Source organism: Salmo trutta, chromosome 24, assembly GCF_901001165.1.
Source record: "Salmo trutta chromosome 24, fSalTru1.1, whole genome shotgun sequence".
Classification (NCBI taxonomy): Eukaryota; Metazoa; Chordata; class Actinopteri; order Salmoniformes; family Salmonidae; genus Salmo; species Salmo trutta.
The window spans coordinates 49,246,083-49,263,414 of NC_042980.1; the positions used below are offsets into that span (position 1 = coordinate 49,246,083).

At 51.8% G+C, this 17,332-nt stretch overlaps 1 protein-coding gene across 2 annotated transcripts in view; it reads right to left on the reverse strand.

Moving 5' to 3' along the window:
- Nucleotides 1-17,332, reverse strand: part of LOC115161451 (unconventional myosin-X) — a 282,041-nt gene that overhangs the window by 22,445 nt on the left and 242,264 nt on the right. For both annotated transcript variants that reach the window (XM_029712440.1, XM_029712439.1), the window contains exons 28-38: nucleotides 12,176-12,374; nucleotides 8,561-8,749; nucleotides 8,163-8,320; nucleotides 7,823-7,946; nucleotides 7,290-7,587; nucleotides 6,656-6,863; nucleotides 5,381-5,517; nucleotides 2,961-3,084; nucleotides 2,564-2,734; nucleotides 2,182-2,316; nucleotides 895-1,056 (exon numbers count right to left, since the gene is read on the reverse strand). In XM_029712440.1, the coding sequence (XP_029568300.1) occupies nucleotides 895-1,056; nucleotides 2,182-2,316; nucleotides 2,564-2,734; nucleotides 2,961-3,084; nucleotides 5,381-5,517; nucleotides 6,656-6,863; nucleotides 7,290-7,587; nucleotides 7,823-7,946; nucleotides 8,163-8,320; nucleotides 8,561-8,749; nucleotides 12,176-12,374 (1,905 nt within the window). The remainder of the gene's footprint in view (nucleotides 1-894; nucleotides 1,057-2,181; nucleotides 2,317-2,563; nucleotides 2,735-2,960; nucleotides 3,085-5,380; nucleotides 5,518-6,655; nucleotides 6,864-7,289; nucleotides 7,588-7,822; nucleotides 7,947-8,162; nucleotides 8,321-8,560; nucleotides 8,750-12,175; nucleotides 12,375-17,332) is intronic.

The following is a 17,332-nucleotide window of genomic DNA, read 5'->3' on the forward strand; positions in this document are numbered from 1 at the left end:
TCTAGCCCTATTCACCACAGACAGTATCATCCCTAGCCCTGTTCACCACAGACAGTATCATCCCTAGCCCTGTTCACCACAGTATCATCCCTAGCCCTATTCACCACAGTATCATCCCTAGCCCTATTCACCACAGTATCATCCCTAGCCCTATTCACCACAGTATCATCCCTAGCCCTATTCACCACAGAATCATCCCTAGCCCTGTTCACCACAGTATCATCCCTAGCCCTGTTCACCACAGAATCATCCCTAGCCCTATTCACCACAGAATCATCCCTAGCCCTGTTCACCACAGTATCATCTCTAGCCCTGTTCACCACAGTATCATCCCTAGCCCTATTCACCACAGTATCATCCCTAGCCCTATTCACCACAGTATCATCCCTAGCCCTATTCACCACAGTATCATCCCTAGCCCTGTTCACCACAGTATCATCCCTAGCCCTGTTCACCACAGTATCATCCCTAAGCCCTGTTAACCACAGTATCATCCCTAAGCCCTGTTAACCACAGTATCATCCCTAGCCCTATTCACCACAGTATCATCCCTAGCCCTGTTCACCACAGACAGTATCATCCCTAGCCCTGTTCACCACAGTATAATCTCTAGCCCTATTCACTACAGTATCATCCCTAGCCCTGTTCACCACAGTATCATCCCTAGCCCTGTTCACCACAGTATCATCCCTAGCCCTGTTCACCACAGTATCATCCCTAGCCCTGTTCACCACAGGATCATCCCTAGCAGTGGAACACAGCAACCTGTATTTATCCTCTGTAGCATTCCCTGATACAAGGTCATTCACCACAGTATAATATTTTACATTAGATTTGTACCTATACTATCAGTACCTATATATGGTGTCAATAACATGTAATGTATGTATTTACCTCCACGTCGAACAGTGTGGATCCGTATCCAGGCCACTCCTTGATGATGTTCATGTATTTCAGCATGGCCGTGTGCTGGTCCAGTCCCTGGAGACGGGACCACTTCTCTAAGATGGAGGTTCTGGTGGCTGAGGTCTCCTCCTTCACCCACATCTCTAGCATCTGAATAGAGAACCAGACAAGACTTAGTACCTTGCTCAAGGGCATAACAACAGGCGACAATAGGCGACAATAACAACTAGCGAAAAAACGCTAGGCTACCTGTTGCTTCTCTAACCGCTAGGCTACCTGTTGCTTCTCTAACCGCTAGGCTACCTGTTCCTCCTCTAACCGCTAGGCTACCTGTTGCTTCTCTAACCGCTAGGCTACCTGTTCCTTCTCTAACCGCTAGGCTACCTGTTCCTCCTCTAACCGCTAGGCTACCTATTCCTTCTCTAACCGCTAGGCTACCTGTTCCTCCTCTAACCGCTAGGCTACCTGTTGCTTCTCTAACCGCTAGGCTACCTGTTGCTTCTCTAACCGCTAGGCTACCTGTTCCTCCTCTAACCGCTAGGCTACCTGTTCCTCCTCTAACCGCTAGGCTACCTGTTGCTTCTCTAACCGCTAGGCTACCTGTTGCTTCTCTAACCGCTAGGCTACCTGTTGCTTCTCTAACCGCTAGGCTACCTGTTGCTTCTCTATCCGCTAGGCTACCTGTTGCTTCTCTAACCGCTAGGCTACCTGTTGCTTCTCTAACCGCTAAGCTACCTGTTGCTTCTCTAACCGCTAGGCTACCTGTTGCTTCTCTAACCGCTAGGCTACCTGTTGCTTCTCTAACCGCTAGGCTACCTGTTGCTTCTCTATCCGCTAGGCTACCTGTTCCTCCTCTCACCGCTAGGCTTCCTGTTGCTTCTTTAACCGCTAGGCTACCTGTTCCTCCTCTAACCGCTAGGCTACCTGTTCCTCCTCTAACCGCTAGGCTACCTGTTCCTCCTCTAACCGCTAGGCGACCTGTTCCTCCTCTAACCGCTAGGCTTCCTGTTCCTCCTCTAACCACTAGGCTACCTGTTCCTCCTCTATCCGCTAGGCTACCTGTTCCTCCTCTAACGGCTAGGCTACCTGTTCCTCCTCTAACGGCTAGGCTACCTATTCCTCCTCTAACCACTAGGCTACCTATTCCTCCTCTAACCGCTAGGCTACCTATTCCTCCTCTAACCGCTAGGCTACCTGTTCCTCCTCTAACCGCTAGGCTACCTGTTCCTCCTCTAACCGCTAGGCTACCTGTTCCTCCTCTAACCGCTAGGCTACCTGTTCCTCCTCCATTTTCTGTTTCTTCATGGAGCCCGTCTTCAGCCCGCTGCGGCGCAGGGTCCCGTCCAGGAAGCTGGTCCGCCTCCGCTCCAGGGTGTGGCCCCCTGGCCCCGTCCCGCCGGCCGCGCCCACCTATACAAAACAATACACTTGTATTAGTCCACCTATACAAAACAATACACTTGTATTAGTCCACCAATGCAAAACAATACAATTTTTTTTGTCAATTTGTTACAGTGAACACCGGAAATGTGGAACTTCCTCAGTTGTCAACCTCCCAAAATAGCACTCAGACACACACAGGCAAGCAATGCACGCACACTCGCACACAAAGGGTGTAGCCGCAGAGCAGCACCCCCTTGGATGAAGCGTTACCTACCTTGGTGAAGTGCAGGATGCGTGCGCGGAGCCTCCCTACAGGGTAGACGTTGTCCAGAGACCAGCTGACCCGGGCCTTGTCCCCGTGGAGGAACTGGAGTCTGAGAGCAGCCAGGTGCTGCAGGGTGTCCTCTGGGGCCGGGAGGTGACCGCTGGTCAGAGACTCATGAGCCTGGAGGAGACAAAAATATTACGACACTACATTTATATGAACATTAAAATGCATTTACATTTAGATCCAGGTATTCTGGCGCTGTAAGGCAGCCCCCGAAGTACCTCTTCTTATCAACTGTATGCAACAATTTATTCTGTATTTCTCTATCCATGTGCTGCCACTGTATTTCTCTATCCAGGTGCTGTCTAAAAGTAGCAAAATGGCAGACCAGGAAGTAACTGACCTGTTCGAACATGAAAGCGAACTCCACCCCTTCCTTGGGCATGCTCTCTACATCCAGGAAACAGTAGAGTTTGAAGTAGAGCTTCCACTGTCCCTCCTCCTCTACTTCCTCACTGCCTGACAGCCTGGAAATTAGTCAATCAATAAAAAAACAAAACAAGCAATCAATCAATCAATCAATCAACCAACCAATCAATCAATCAACCAATCAACCAATCAACCAATGTCAAACCTTTTTCTCAGCAAATGTACAGTAATAAAATCAAGAAGTGTGTGGGTCAGAGATGAGAGCTACAGTATTTAATCATGTATGTGTCATGCTGTGTCTCTGTGGGTATTCTGGTCCCAGATCAGTTTGAGCTGTCTTGTCATGCTGATTGCTGATATCTCTCTGTGGGTAGTCTGGTCCCAGATCAGTTTGAGCTGTCTTGCTAACACCACAACAGCGTGACAATGACCATAGGAGTTGGCAAGAAACGCATATAAGGCTCTCCCTCGCCCTCCCTTTGACAAATATGACCATAACTCTATCCTCCCGATTCCTGCTTACAAGCTAAAACTCAAAACAGGAAGTCCCAGCGACGTGCTCAATATGGAAGTGGTCTGATGACGCGGATGCTAAGCTACAGGACAGTTTGGCAGGGGCAGACTGGGATATGAGACATTGGGGGGGTACTAAGCTACAGGACAGTTTCGCTGGGGCAGACTTGGATATGAGACATTGGGGGGGTACTAAGCTACAGGACAGTTTCGCTGGGGCAGACTGGGATATGAGACATTGGGGGGTGCTAAGCTGAAATATTGGTTTAATATGGTCATACTATGGATCATTTAGTTATTTGATTTTGAATTTTAGGACCCCTTAAGGTATAAAAAAAAATATATATATAAAAAATACTTTTTGGTCTTTACTACTATAGCCCGTAGAAACGCATTGAATAACACATTCATAAATGTCAAAAAGGGTCAGTCAAAAAATAAATCGTAAGACGCAAGGTTTTGAAGTGTCTGTCCTAAATCTAGGAGATATAAGAAATCTCAGGAAATATATCTATATTTTTTACACATGCAGTATGTAACCCTTTCTTTTGGGTAGGTTCATAACTACCTTCATACTTCCATTGTTTTTTTAAAAACCAGTAGCGGATACCTTCAGAGGAGTCCTGTGACACTTGTGGGGGTTGTAGAGTAAAACAGAGAACACCATATGGTGTTCGTGAGAATCTCCCCTTTCCACAGTGGAGGCCCATTAGTTTGTAGCCCACACGGTTCGGACGCTAACAAACAGATGATGGCATATCGACGGTATCGACTTCAGAGTCTCCTGCCACTGGAGAGCCTCCCCTTTCCATAGAGTGGTCACAATAGTTTGTAGGCCAAATCGTTCGGACGCTACAGATGTTTTCGCGAGACAACCGATTTTCGGGACGTCTCATGGTTTGACAACCATCCCTCTAGATCTGCCACCTTTCACCGCAGATTTAAAAGTGCAACATTGGCGGATGCAGTGGATTGAAACGCACCCAATGCAAAAATCGGTATTTCTAGCTTATACTGACGGAATTTGATTGGGGATGTTTTTATTATGTTAATTAAGTTTGATGCACCGGTGCGTCAATAGACTCTATGGGGTTAATAAGTGCATCGATGCCGTCGTCCCCACGGTGACCGTACGTACATATCCCAATCAGAAGCCATCGATTACAGACAACATCTGCACTGCGCTAAAGGCTAGAAATGTCGCTTTCAAGGAGCAGGACACTAACCCGGACGCGTATAAGAAATCCTGCTATGACCTCCGACGAACCATCAAACAGGAAAAGCATCAATACAGATTGAATCCTACTACGCTGGTTCTGATGCTTGATGGATGTGGCAGAGCTCGCAAACTATCATGGATTACAAAGGGAAACCCAGCTGCGAGCTGCCCAGTGACGTGAGTCTACCAGCTAAATGCCTTTTATGAAACAGATCAAGGACCAGGCTATTCGATCTGTGTATCTATTCTCTATGTTCTGTAAATCTATTCTCTGTGAATCTATTCACTGTCTTCTATTCTCTGGGAATCTATTCTCTGGGAATCTATTCTCTGGGAATCTATTCTCTGGGAATCTATTCTCTGGGAATCTATTCTCTGGGAATCTGTGCTCTGGGAATCTATTCTCTGTCTTCTATTCTCTGTCTTCTATTCTCTGTCTTCTATGCTCTGTCTTCTATGCTCTGTCTTCTATGCTCTGTCTTCTATGCTCTGTCTTCTATGCTCTGTCTTCTATGCTCTGGGAATCTATTCTCTGTCTTCTATGCTCTGTCTTCTATGCTCTGTCTTCTATGCTCTGTCTTCTATGCTCTGTCTTCTATGCTCTGTCTTCTATGCTCTGTCTTCTATTCTCTGTGCATCTCTCTCTCCAGCTGAACTCTCACCTCTCGAACTTGGCGAGTACGTCAGCGACGATGACTCTGCTCTCCACAGCCCGGTCTGTAGTGTTGTTGTGTTCAAACAGGGCAAACATGTTTCTACTGTCCTCCATGGCCAGTCCTCGGATCAACTTCTCCACCACCTGGGGACAGTTAACACATCTGACTAAACCTAACCACCTGGGGACAGTTAACACATCTGACTAAACCTAACCACCTGGGGACAGGCAGGACGGAGGGACGTTAACACATCTGACTAAACCTAACCACCTGGGACAGGCAGGACAGAGGGACGTTAACACATCTGACTAAACCTAACCACCTGGGGACAGGCAGGACGGAGGGACGTTAACACATCTGACTAAACCTAACCACCTGGGGACAGGCAGGACAGAGGGACGTTAACACATCTGACTAAACCTAACCACCTGGGGACAGGCAGGACAGAGGGACGTTAACACATCTGACTAAACCTAACCACCTGGGGACAGGCAGGACGGAGGGACGTTAACACATCTGACTAAACCTAACCACCTGGGGACAGGCAGGACAGAGGGACGTTAACACATCTGACTAAACCTAACCACCTGGGGACAGGCAGGACAGAGGGACGTTAACACATCTGACTAAACCTAACCACCTGGATACAGGCAGGACGGAGGGACGTTAACACATCTGACTAAACCTAACCACCTGGGGACAGGCAGGACAGAGGGACGTTAACACATCTGACTAAACCTAACCACCTGGATACAGGCAGGACGGAGGGACGTTAACACATCTGACTAAACCTAACCACCTGGATACAGGCAGGATGGAGGGACGTTAACACATCTGACTAAATGGGGGGTGGGGGATTGGGGATGGGGGATTGGGGGTGGGGGATGGGGGGTGGGGGATGGGGATGGGGGAGTGGGGTGGGGGATGGGGGGTGGGGAATGGGGGGTGGGGGATGGGATGGGGTGTGGGGGATGGGATGGGGTGTGGGGGATGGGGAGTGGGGGATGGGGTGGGGTGGGGGATGGGGGATGGGGAGTGGGGATGGGGATGGAGATGGGGGATTGGGGGATGGGTAATGGGGGGTGGGGGGTGGGGATGGGGGATGGAGAAAACGGATGTATGGATTGACCCTGGCAGAAATTACTGTATTTTTACAGCTGCTGGCAGATATTACTGTTTTTTTTACAGCTACTACTCCTTGTGGAAAAACATATTTTTTTACAGTATAATCCACAGAACAGCGTAGTTTAGATGTGGACATGTCAGAGCAGCATCAGTTACCTCTCCAGCGGTGGTGTGTGAGTTGATGGAGATCTTGCAGGATCCTCCTCCGTGGCAATAGACCGTAGTAGTCATTTCCTGCCGGGTCAGTAAGGCTACGATCTCCTCCTGAGACGGAACATAGTCCCTGACCTTGGTCCTCTTCAGAGATTCACCTATGAAATGGGCGAACATGTCCACCTCTGTTCCGGGAAACTGCTCCTTCACCCTGGAGAAGAACAGACAAACAGACAGAGGGTTACTGAGGTTGTAGAGGATGAACAAATCAACGTTACTGATGTCTTACTGTCCAGTTTACTCATCCATACAAATCAATCACAGAAAACACGGCTATATTTACTACAAGCTATAGGAATGGAACACATAGAGAGTTGAGAATATTTACACCTACAGAAAGCTGAGACCCTCCTCTCTTCAACAAGGACAAGGGGACGAAGCTTGCAAAGATGTTTTCCCCGCAATTGCATTTTGAAGGTAAAAGTACCATTTGAGGTGGAACTTGTGGTAAAAGTACCATTTGAGGTGGAACTTGTGGTAAAAGTACCTTTTGAGGTGGAACTTGTGGTAAAAGTACCTTTTGAGGTGGAACTTGAGGTAAAAGTACCTTTTGAGGTGGAACTTGAGGTAAAAGTACCTTTTGAGGTGGAACTTGAGGTAGCGCAGGATGCCCCGGCTAGGCAGGAAGGTACAGCTCATACAGGTGAGGAGGTGCCAGTGGGCGCGATTGGCCGAGCTGTTGGGCTGAGGCACGTGATTGGTCTGCTTGATGAGCTGACAGTAGACCTCGTCTCGGAGCAGGCGTAGGTCGTGGCAGGTCTGGAGGATACCCTGGATGATCGGGACGGGATCAGACACAGCCTCCATCTCCTGCAGAGAGTTGAAGATCTTCACTGCCTCGTCCTGCAGGCTGGCATAGCCCTTCTCCTTTTGGACTACGGGGGGAGAGGGGGAGAGAGAGAGAGAGAGAGAGTGAAAGAGAAAGAGAGAGTTATGGTGGTCACTGCTTTATGCATTTAATTTCTAGCAAAAATGTGTCAATACAACTGTAGTCAAATACATGACTCTTTGCTCCACTAGGAGTTAAAATAAGTAAATCAAGTCCTTTCAGTGTAAAATATAAATTAGCTTTAATAAGTCCCTCCAGGGTCTTATAGGTAAACAACTCACGGTGGATGTTGACCTCGCCGTAAGGCAGAGGCAGCAAGGGGGAGTGGAGCGGGTGCTGGGTATATCTGAGGATAGGGTTTCTCCAGTACATCTGTTCCACAGCCTCCACGTTCAGACTGCTCTCCTGGGGGGGGGGGGGGGGGGGGGGGTCAGGGGTTAAAGGTCAGAGGTTTGCCTCTAGTTCCTTCATCATCACTAGCATCTCCTGAGCCTGGTCCCTCTCTATGTAACCAAAAATTGCCACAATGGCAGATTAAGATAGCACAAACAGATCTGGGACCAGGCTTCATCTGACATAAAATGACCACATCTCAGTATGCAGGCTGGTGATTGGCTGTACCTTGATGTCCCTAATGAGTTGCTGTGTGGGTGTCTCTATGGGAACCTTGCTGTCGACAGCCCCCTGTATGGCCGACGCCCAGCGCATAGCCTCGTTCACTAGTTTGGTGTAGAGGTGGTACGAGTGTTTCCGGCCGTGGACGATGATGTTCCAGTAACCTGGGGGGGGGGGACAGGAAGGAAGTTAAAGAATGTAGAAAAGTCTGGGGTTAAATCACAAAACAAATGGCCCCCTATTTCCTAGTTCACTATTTTGACACATACTGAGTGACTCAAGGAGCATTAAAGTAATATATATATATATACACGTTAGCCTGGTCCCGGATGTGTTTGTGTTGTCTTGACAACATTGAACACTTCCTTTGACCAGTGTCTGTCCTAATCTCAGTCTCTACCGACCTGTGTCCTTGAAGACCTTCTCGTCAGGCTGGACCACAGAACAGAGACTGTTGAGGACCAGGGTCCCCAGCTTGGACACATTGCGCTCTGAAGACTTGTAATAGTCCAGAGAATTAGAGGTTAAAACAAACCATCTCTTCTTCAGCTTCAGACTCGTGCTCTTAGCCCTGATCTCCTTGTGAAGCCAACCTGGGAAGAGAGAGAGAGAGAGAGAGAGAGAGAGAGAGAGAGAGAGAGAGAGAGAGAGAGAGAGAGAGAGAGAGACTATAAGGACACTAAGGTAATATCCAGTACTGAGAACAGACAACAAACTGAATGTATAAACAATTCTAGAGTATATAGGCAGATCTATTATAAGATATTCTTATTCAAAAGGATAACTCCACTTTATGCTCTAGTGCTGCACAGTGGAATATCAGCTTAAAGACACCACACAGGTCAGAATGGACCCAGGTACGTACGGATACAGGTATGAATGGACCCAGGTACGTACGGATACAGGTATGAATGGACCCAGGTACGTACGGATACAGGTATGAATGGACCCAGGTACGTACGGATACAGGTATGAATGGACCCAGGTACATATGGATACAGGTATGAATGGACCCAGGTACGTACGGATACAGGTATGAATGGACCCAGGTACATATGGATACAGGTATGAATGGACCCAGGTACATATGGATACAGGTATGAATGGACCCAGGTACATATGGATACAGGTATGAATGGACCCAGGTACATATGGATACAGGTATGAATGGACCCAGGTACGTATGGATACAGGTCAGAATGGACCCAGGTCAGAATGGACCCAGGTACGTACGGATACAGGTATGAATGGACCCAGGTACATATGGATACAGGTATGAATGGACCCAGGTACATATGGATACAGGTATGAATGGACCCAGGTACATATGGATACAGGTATGAATGGACCCAGGTACGTATGGATACAGGTCAGAATGGACCCAGGTCAGAATGGACCCAGGTACGTACGGATACAGGTATGAATGGACCCAGGTACATATGGATACAGGTATGAATGGACCCAGGTACATATGGATACAGGTATGAATGGACCCAGGTACATATGGATACAGGTATGAATGGACCCAGGTACGTATGGATACAGGTCAGAATGGACCCAGGTCAGAATGGACCCAGGTCAGAATGGACCTAGGTACGTACGGATACAGGTATGAATGGACCCAGGTACATACGGATACAGGTATGAATGGACCCAGGTACATACGGATACAGGTATGAATGGACCCAGGTACGTACGGATACAGGTATGAATGGACCCAGGTACGTATGGATACAGGTATGAATGGACCCAGGTACGTACGGATACAGGTATGAATGGACCCATGTACGTATGGATACAGGTATGAATGGACCCAGGTACGTATGGATACAGGTATGAATGGACCCAGGTACATATGGATACAGGTATGAATGGACCCAGGTACGTATGGATACAGGTCAGAATGGACCCAGGTCAGAATGGACCCAGGTACGTACGGATACAGGTATGAATAGACCCAGGTACATATGGATACAGGTATGAATGGACCCAGGTACATACGGATACAGGTATGAATGGACCCAGGTACGTACGGATACAGGTATGAATGGACCCAGGTACGTACGGATACAGGTATGAATGGACCCAGGTACGTATGGATACAGGTATGAATGGACCCAGGTACATATGGATACAGGTATGAATGGACCCAGGTACATATGGATACAGGTATGAATGGACCCAGGTACGTACGGATACAGGTATGAATGGACCCAGGTACATATGGATACAGGTATGAATGGACCCAGGTACATATGGATACAGGTATGAATGGACCCAGGTACGTACGGATACAGGTATGAATGGACCCAGGTACATATGGATACAGGTATGAATGGACCCAGGTACATATGGATACAGGTATGAATGGACCCAGGTACATATGGATACAGGTATGAATGGACCCAGGTACATATGGATACAGGTATGAATGGACCCAGGTACGTATGGATACAGGTCAGAATGGACCCAGGTCAGAATGGACCCAGGTACGTACGGATACAGGTATGAATAGACCCAGGTACATACGGATACAGGTATGAATGGACCCAGGTACGTACGGATACAGGTATGAATGGACCCAGGTACGTATGGATACAGGTATGAATGGACCCAGGTACATACGGATACAGGTATGAATGGACCCAGGTACGTACGGATACAGGTATGAATGGACCCAGGTACATATGGATACAAGTATGAATGGACCCAGGTACATATGGATACAGGTATGAATGGACCCAGGTACGTATGGATACAGGTATGAATGGACCCAGGTACGTACGGATACAGGTATGAATGGACCCAGGTACGTACGGATACAGGTATGAATGGACCCAGGTACGTACGGATACAGGTATGAATGGACCCAGGTACATATGGATACAGGTATGAATGGACCCAGGTACATACGGATACAGGTATGAATGGACCCAGGTACATATGGATACAGGTATGAATGGACCCAGGTACGTATGGATACAGGTCAGAATGGACCCAGGTCAGAATGGACCCAGGTACGTACGGATACAGGTATGAATGGACCCAGGTACATACGGATACAGGTATGAATGGACCCAGGTACATACGGATACAGGTATGAATGGACCCAGGTACATACGGATACAGGTATGAATGGACCCAGGTACGTACGGATACAGGTATGAATGGACCCAGGTACGTACGGATACAGGTATGAATGGACCCAGGTACGTACGGATACAGGTATGAATGGACCCATGTACGTATGGATACAGGTATGAATGGACCCAGCTACGTATGGATACAGGTATGAATAGACCCAGGTACGTATGGACCCAGGTCAGAATGGACCCAGGTACTTATGGATACAGGTATGAATGGACCCAGGTACGTACGGATACAGGTATGAATGGACCCAGGTACGTATGGACCCAGGTATGAATGGACCCAGGTACATATGGATACAGGTATGAATGGACCCAGGTACATATGGATACAGGTATGAATGGACCCAGGTACTTATGGGTATGAATGGATACAGGTATGTATGGGTATGACTGGATACAGGTATGAATGGATACAGGTATGTATGGGTATGACTGGATACAGGTATGAATGGATACAGGTATGTATGGGTATGAATGGATACAGGTATGAATGGATACAGGTATTTATGGGTATGTATGGGTATGTATGGGTATGAATGGGTATGAATGGGTATGTATGGGTATGAATGGTATGTATGGGTATGAATGGGTATGTATGGGTATGAATGGGTATGTATGGGTATTTATGGGTATGAATGGGTATGTATGGGTATGAATGGGTATGTATGGGTATGTATGGGTATGTATGGGTATGTATGGGTATGAATGGATACAGGTATGAATCAGTGGATGCTGCTGAGGGGAGGACAGCTCATTAGAATAACAGAGGGAATCTAATGGAATGGGATCAAACACATGGAAACCATCTTTCAAAAACAAGGACATTTCTAAGTGACCCCAAACTTTTGAACGGTAGTGTTGGTCACTAACCTCTGACGAGGAAGTCCTGTCCGTCTGTCCTGGCGTCTCTTTTAGGTTTCTGCAGCAGGCCGATCCAGTGGTGCATCTCCTCAGGCATCTCAGTGTTGCAGTGGATCACACGGTTAGCAGTGATGATGACAAACGAGTTGGGTCTGTCAGGGTTGTCTGACGCGCACACAGAGTCGATCAGTCCGACATCCACAGTTCCCTGTTTCACAATATTGGCATATCGTCAAACAACATGAACACTGTCTGTAACTCCTAGACGGACGGACAGACGGACAGACGGGCAGACCCTGTACTAGCTATAGGAGGGACGGACGGACGGACGGACCCTGTACTAGCTATAGGAGGGACGGACGGACGGACGGACGGGCGGACCCTGTACTAGCTATAGGAGGGACGGACGGACGGGCGGACCCTGTACTAGCTATAGGAGGGACGGACGGACGGGCGGACCCTGTACTAGCTATAGGAGGGACGGACGGACGGGCGGACCCTGTACTAGCTATAGGAGGGACGGACGGACCCTGTACTAGCTATAGGAGGGACGGACGGACGGACGGGCAGACCCTGTACTAGCTATAGGAGGGACGGACGGGCAGACCCTGTACTAGCTATAGGAGGGACGGACGGGCAGACCCTGTACTAGCTATAGGAGGGACGGACGGACAGACCCTGTACTAGCTATAGGACGGACGGACGGACGGACGGACGGACCCTGTACTAGCTGGCTGACGGACGGACGGACGGACGGACGGACCCTGTACTAGCTGGCTGACGGACGGACGGACGGACGGACGGACCCTGTACTAGCTGGCTGACGGACGGACGGACGGACGGACCCTGTACTAGCTGGCTGGCTGGCGGACGGACGGACGGACCCTGTACTAGCTGGCTGACGGACGGACGGACGGACCCTGTACTAGCTGGCTGGCTGGCGGACGGACGGACGGACCCTGTACTAGCTGGCTGGCGGACGGACGGACGGACCCTGTACTAGCTGGCTGGCGGACGGACGGACGGACCCTGTACTAGCTGGCTGGCTGGCTGGCGGACGGACGGACGGACCCTGTACTAGCTGGCTGGCTGGCTGGCGGACGGACGGACAGACCCTGTACTAGCTGGCTGGCTGGCTGGCTGGCGGACGGACGGACAGACCCTGTACTAGCTGGCTGGCTGGCTGGCGGACGGACGGACAGACCCTGTACTAGCTGGCTGGCTGGCTGGCTGGCGGACGGACGGACAGACCCTGTACTAGCTGGCTGGCTGGCTGGCGGACGGACAGACCCTGTACTAGCTGGCTGGCTGGCTGGCGGACGGACGGACAGACCCTGTACTAGCTGGCTGGCGGACGGACGGACAGACCCTGTACTAGCTGGCTGGCTGGCTGGCGGACGGACGGACAGACCCTGTACTAGCTGGCTGGCGGACGGACGGACAGACCCTGTACTAGCTGGCTGGCTGGCTGGCGGACGGACGGACAGACCCTGTACTAGCTGGCTGGCGGACAGACCCTGTACTAGCTGGCTGGCTGGCTGGCGGACGGACGGACAGACCCTGTACTAGCTGGCTGGCGGACAGACCCTGTACTAGCTGGCTGGCTGGCTGGCGGACGGACGGACAGACCCTGTACTAGCTGGCTGGCTGGCTGGCTGGCGGACGGACGGACAGACCCTGTACTAGCTGGCTGGCTGGCTGGCGGACGGACGGACAGACCCTGTACTAGCTGGCTGGCTGGCTGGCTGGCGGACGGACGGACAGACCCTGTACTAGCTGGCTGGCTGGCTGGCGGACGGACAGACCCTGTACTAGCTGGCTGGCTGGCTGGCGGACGGACGGACAGACCCTGTACTAGCTGGCTGGCGGACGGACGGACAGACCCTGTACTAGCTGGCTGGCTGGCTGGCGGACGGACGGACAGACCCTGTACTAGCTGGCTGGCGGACGGACGGACAGACCCTGTACTAGCTGGCTGGCTGGCTGGCGGACGGACGGACAGACCCTGTACTAGCTGGCTGGCGGACAGACCCTGTACTAGCTGGCTGGCTGGCTGGCGGACGGACGGACAGACCCTGTACTAGCTGGCTGGCGGACAGACCCTGTACTAGCTGGCTGGCTGGCTGGCGGACGGACGGACAGACCCTGTACTAGCTGGCTGGCGGACAGACCCTGTACTAGCTGGCTGGCGGACGGACGGACAGACCCTGTACTAGCTGGCTGGCGGACAGACCCTGTACTAGCTGGCTGGCGGACAGACCCTGTACTAGCTGGCTGGCGGACGGACGGACAGACCCTGTACTAGCTGGCTGGCGGACAGACCCTGTACTAGCTGGCTGGCGGACAGACCCTGTACTAGCTGGCTGGCTGGCGGGCGGACGGACGGACAGACCCTGTACTAGCTGGCTGGCGGACGGACGGACCCTGTACTAGCTGGCTGGCGGACGGACGGACGGACCCTGTACTAGCTGGCTGGCGGACGGACGGACGGACCCTGTACTAGCTGGCTGGCGGACGGACCCTGTACTAGCTGGCTGGCGGACGGACCCTGTACTAGCTGGCTGGCGGACGGACCCTGTACTGGCTGGCTGGCGGACGGACGGACGGACCCTGTACTGGCTGGCTGGCGGACGGACGGACCCTGTACTGGCTGGCTGGCGGACGGACGGACGGACCCTGTACTGGCTGGCTGGCTGGCGGACGGACGGACCCTGTACTGGCTGGCTGGCGGACGGACGGACGGACCCTGTACTGGCTGGCTGGCGGACGGACGGACCCTGTACTGGCTGGCTGGCGGACGGACGGACGGTACCTGTACTGGCTGGTGGCGGACGGACGGACGGACCCTGTACTGGCTGGCTGGCGGACGGACGGACGGACCCTGTACTGACGGACGGACGGACCCTGTACGGACTGACGGACGGACGGACCCTGTACTGACGGACGGACGGACCCTGTACGGACGGACGGACGGACGGACCCTGTACTGACGGACGGACGGACCCTGTACGGACGGACGGACGGACGGACCCTGTACTGACGGACGGACCCTGTACGGACGGACGGACGGACGGACCCTGTACTGACGGACGGACGGAACCTGTACGGACGGACGGACGGACGGACCCTGTACTGACGGACGGACGGACCCTGTACGGACGGACGGACCCTGTACGGACGGACGGACCCTGTACGGACGGACGGACCCTGTACGGACGGACGGACCCTGTACGGACGGACGGACCCTGTACGGACGGACGGACCCTGTACGGACGGACGGACCCTGTACGGACGGACGGACCCTGGACGGACTGACGGACCCTGTACGGACGGACGGACCCTGTACGGACGGACGGACGGACGGACCCTGTACGGACTGACGGACGGACGGACCCTGTACGGACTGACGGACGGACGGACCCTGTACGGACTGACGGACGGACGGACCCTGTACGGACTGACGGACGGACGGACCCTGTACGGACGGACGGACCCTGTACGGACGGACGGACCCTGTACGGACGGACGGACGGACGGACCCTGTACGGACGGACGGACGGACGGACCCTGTACGGACGGACGGACCCTGTACGGACGGACGGACGGACGGACCCTGTACGGACGGACGGACGGACGGACCCTGTACGGACGGACGGACGGACGGACCCTGTACGGACGGACGGACGGACGGACCCTGTACGGACGGACGGACGGACGGACGGACCCTGTACGGACGGACTGACGGACGGACCCTGTACGGACGGACTGACGGACGGACCCTGTACGGACTGACGGACGGACCCTGGACGGACTGACGGACGGACCCTGGACGGACTGACGGACGGACCCTGGACGGACGGACGGACGGACCCTGGACGGACGGACGGACGGACCCTGGACGGACGGACCCTGGACGGACGGACCCTGGACGGACGGACCCTGGACGGACGGACCCTGTACGGACGGACGGACGGACCCTGTACGGACGGACGGACGGACCGCGGACGGACGGACCGACCGACGGACCCTGTACGGACGGACGGACCGACCGACCCTGTACGGACCGACCGACCCTGTACCGACCGACCGACCCTGTACCGACCGACCGACCCTGTACCGACCGACCGACCCTGTACCGACCGACCGACCCTGTACCGACCGACCGACCCTGTACCGACCGACCGACCCTGTACCGACCGACCGACAGACAGACAGACAGACAGACAGACAGACAGACAGACAGACAGACAGACAGACAGAGACAGACAGTTGTCACTGTTCATTTAATAATTGTTATGTGGATCGCGTAGCTTGGGCAACGTTGAACTCGTTATTCATGCAATTAAAGCATATTGAATTTGAATGAACAGAGAGACAGATTTATTGATAGATAGATTCATTCATTGATAGATAGATGTGATGCAGTGGCAGTCAGTGACGTTTAAGATTGAAAAGGGCAATATTTTTTTAATGAGCATGGCCTTATTTCTATTCCACCATATTGGATGACTGTCCTTCATATTCACCCAGTTCAATGTAACATTGATGGGTTTAGGATACTGTCCTTCACCCAGTTCAATGTAACAGTGATGGGTTTAGGTTACTGTCCTTCATATTCACCCAGTTCAATGTAACAGTGATGGGTTTAGGATACTGGTCCTCCATATTCACCCAGTTCAATGTAACAGTGATGGGTTTAGGATACTGTCCTCCATATTCACCCAGTGCAATGTAACAGTGATGGGTTTAGGATACTGTCCTTCATATTCACCCAGTTCAATGTAACAGTGATGGGTTTAGGATACTGTCATTCATATTCACCCAGTTCAATGTAACAGTGATGGGTTTAGGTTACTGTCCTTCACCCAGTTCAATGTAACAGTGATGGGTTTAGGATACTGGTCCTTCATATTCACCCAGTTCAATGTAACAGTGATGGGTTTAGGATACTGTCCTTGACCCAGTTCAATGTAACAGTGATGGGTTTAGGATACTGTCCTTCATATTCACCCAGTTCAATGTAACAGTGATGGGTTACTGTCCTTCATATTCACCCAGTTCAATGTAACAGTGATGGGTTTAGGATACTGGTCCTTCATATTCACCCAGTTCAATGTAACAGTGATGGGTTTAGGATACTGGTCCTTCATATTCACCCAGTTCAAT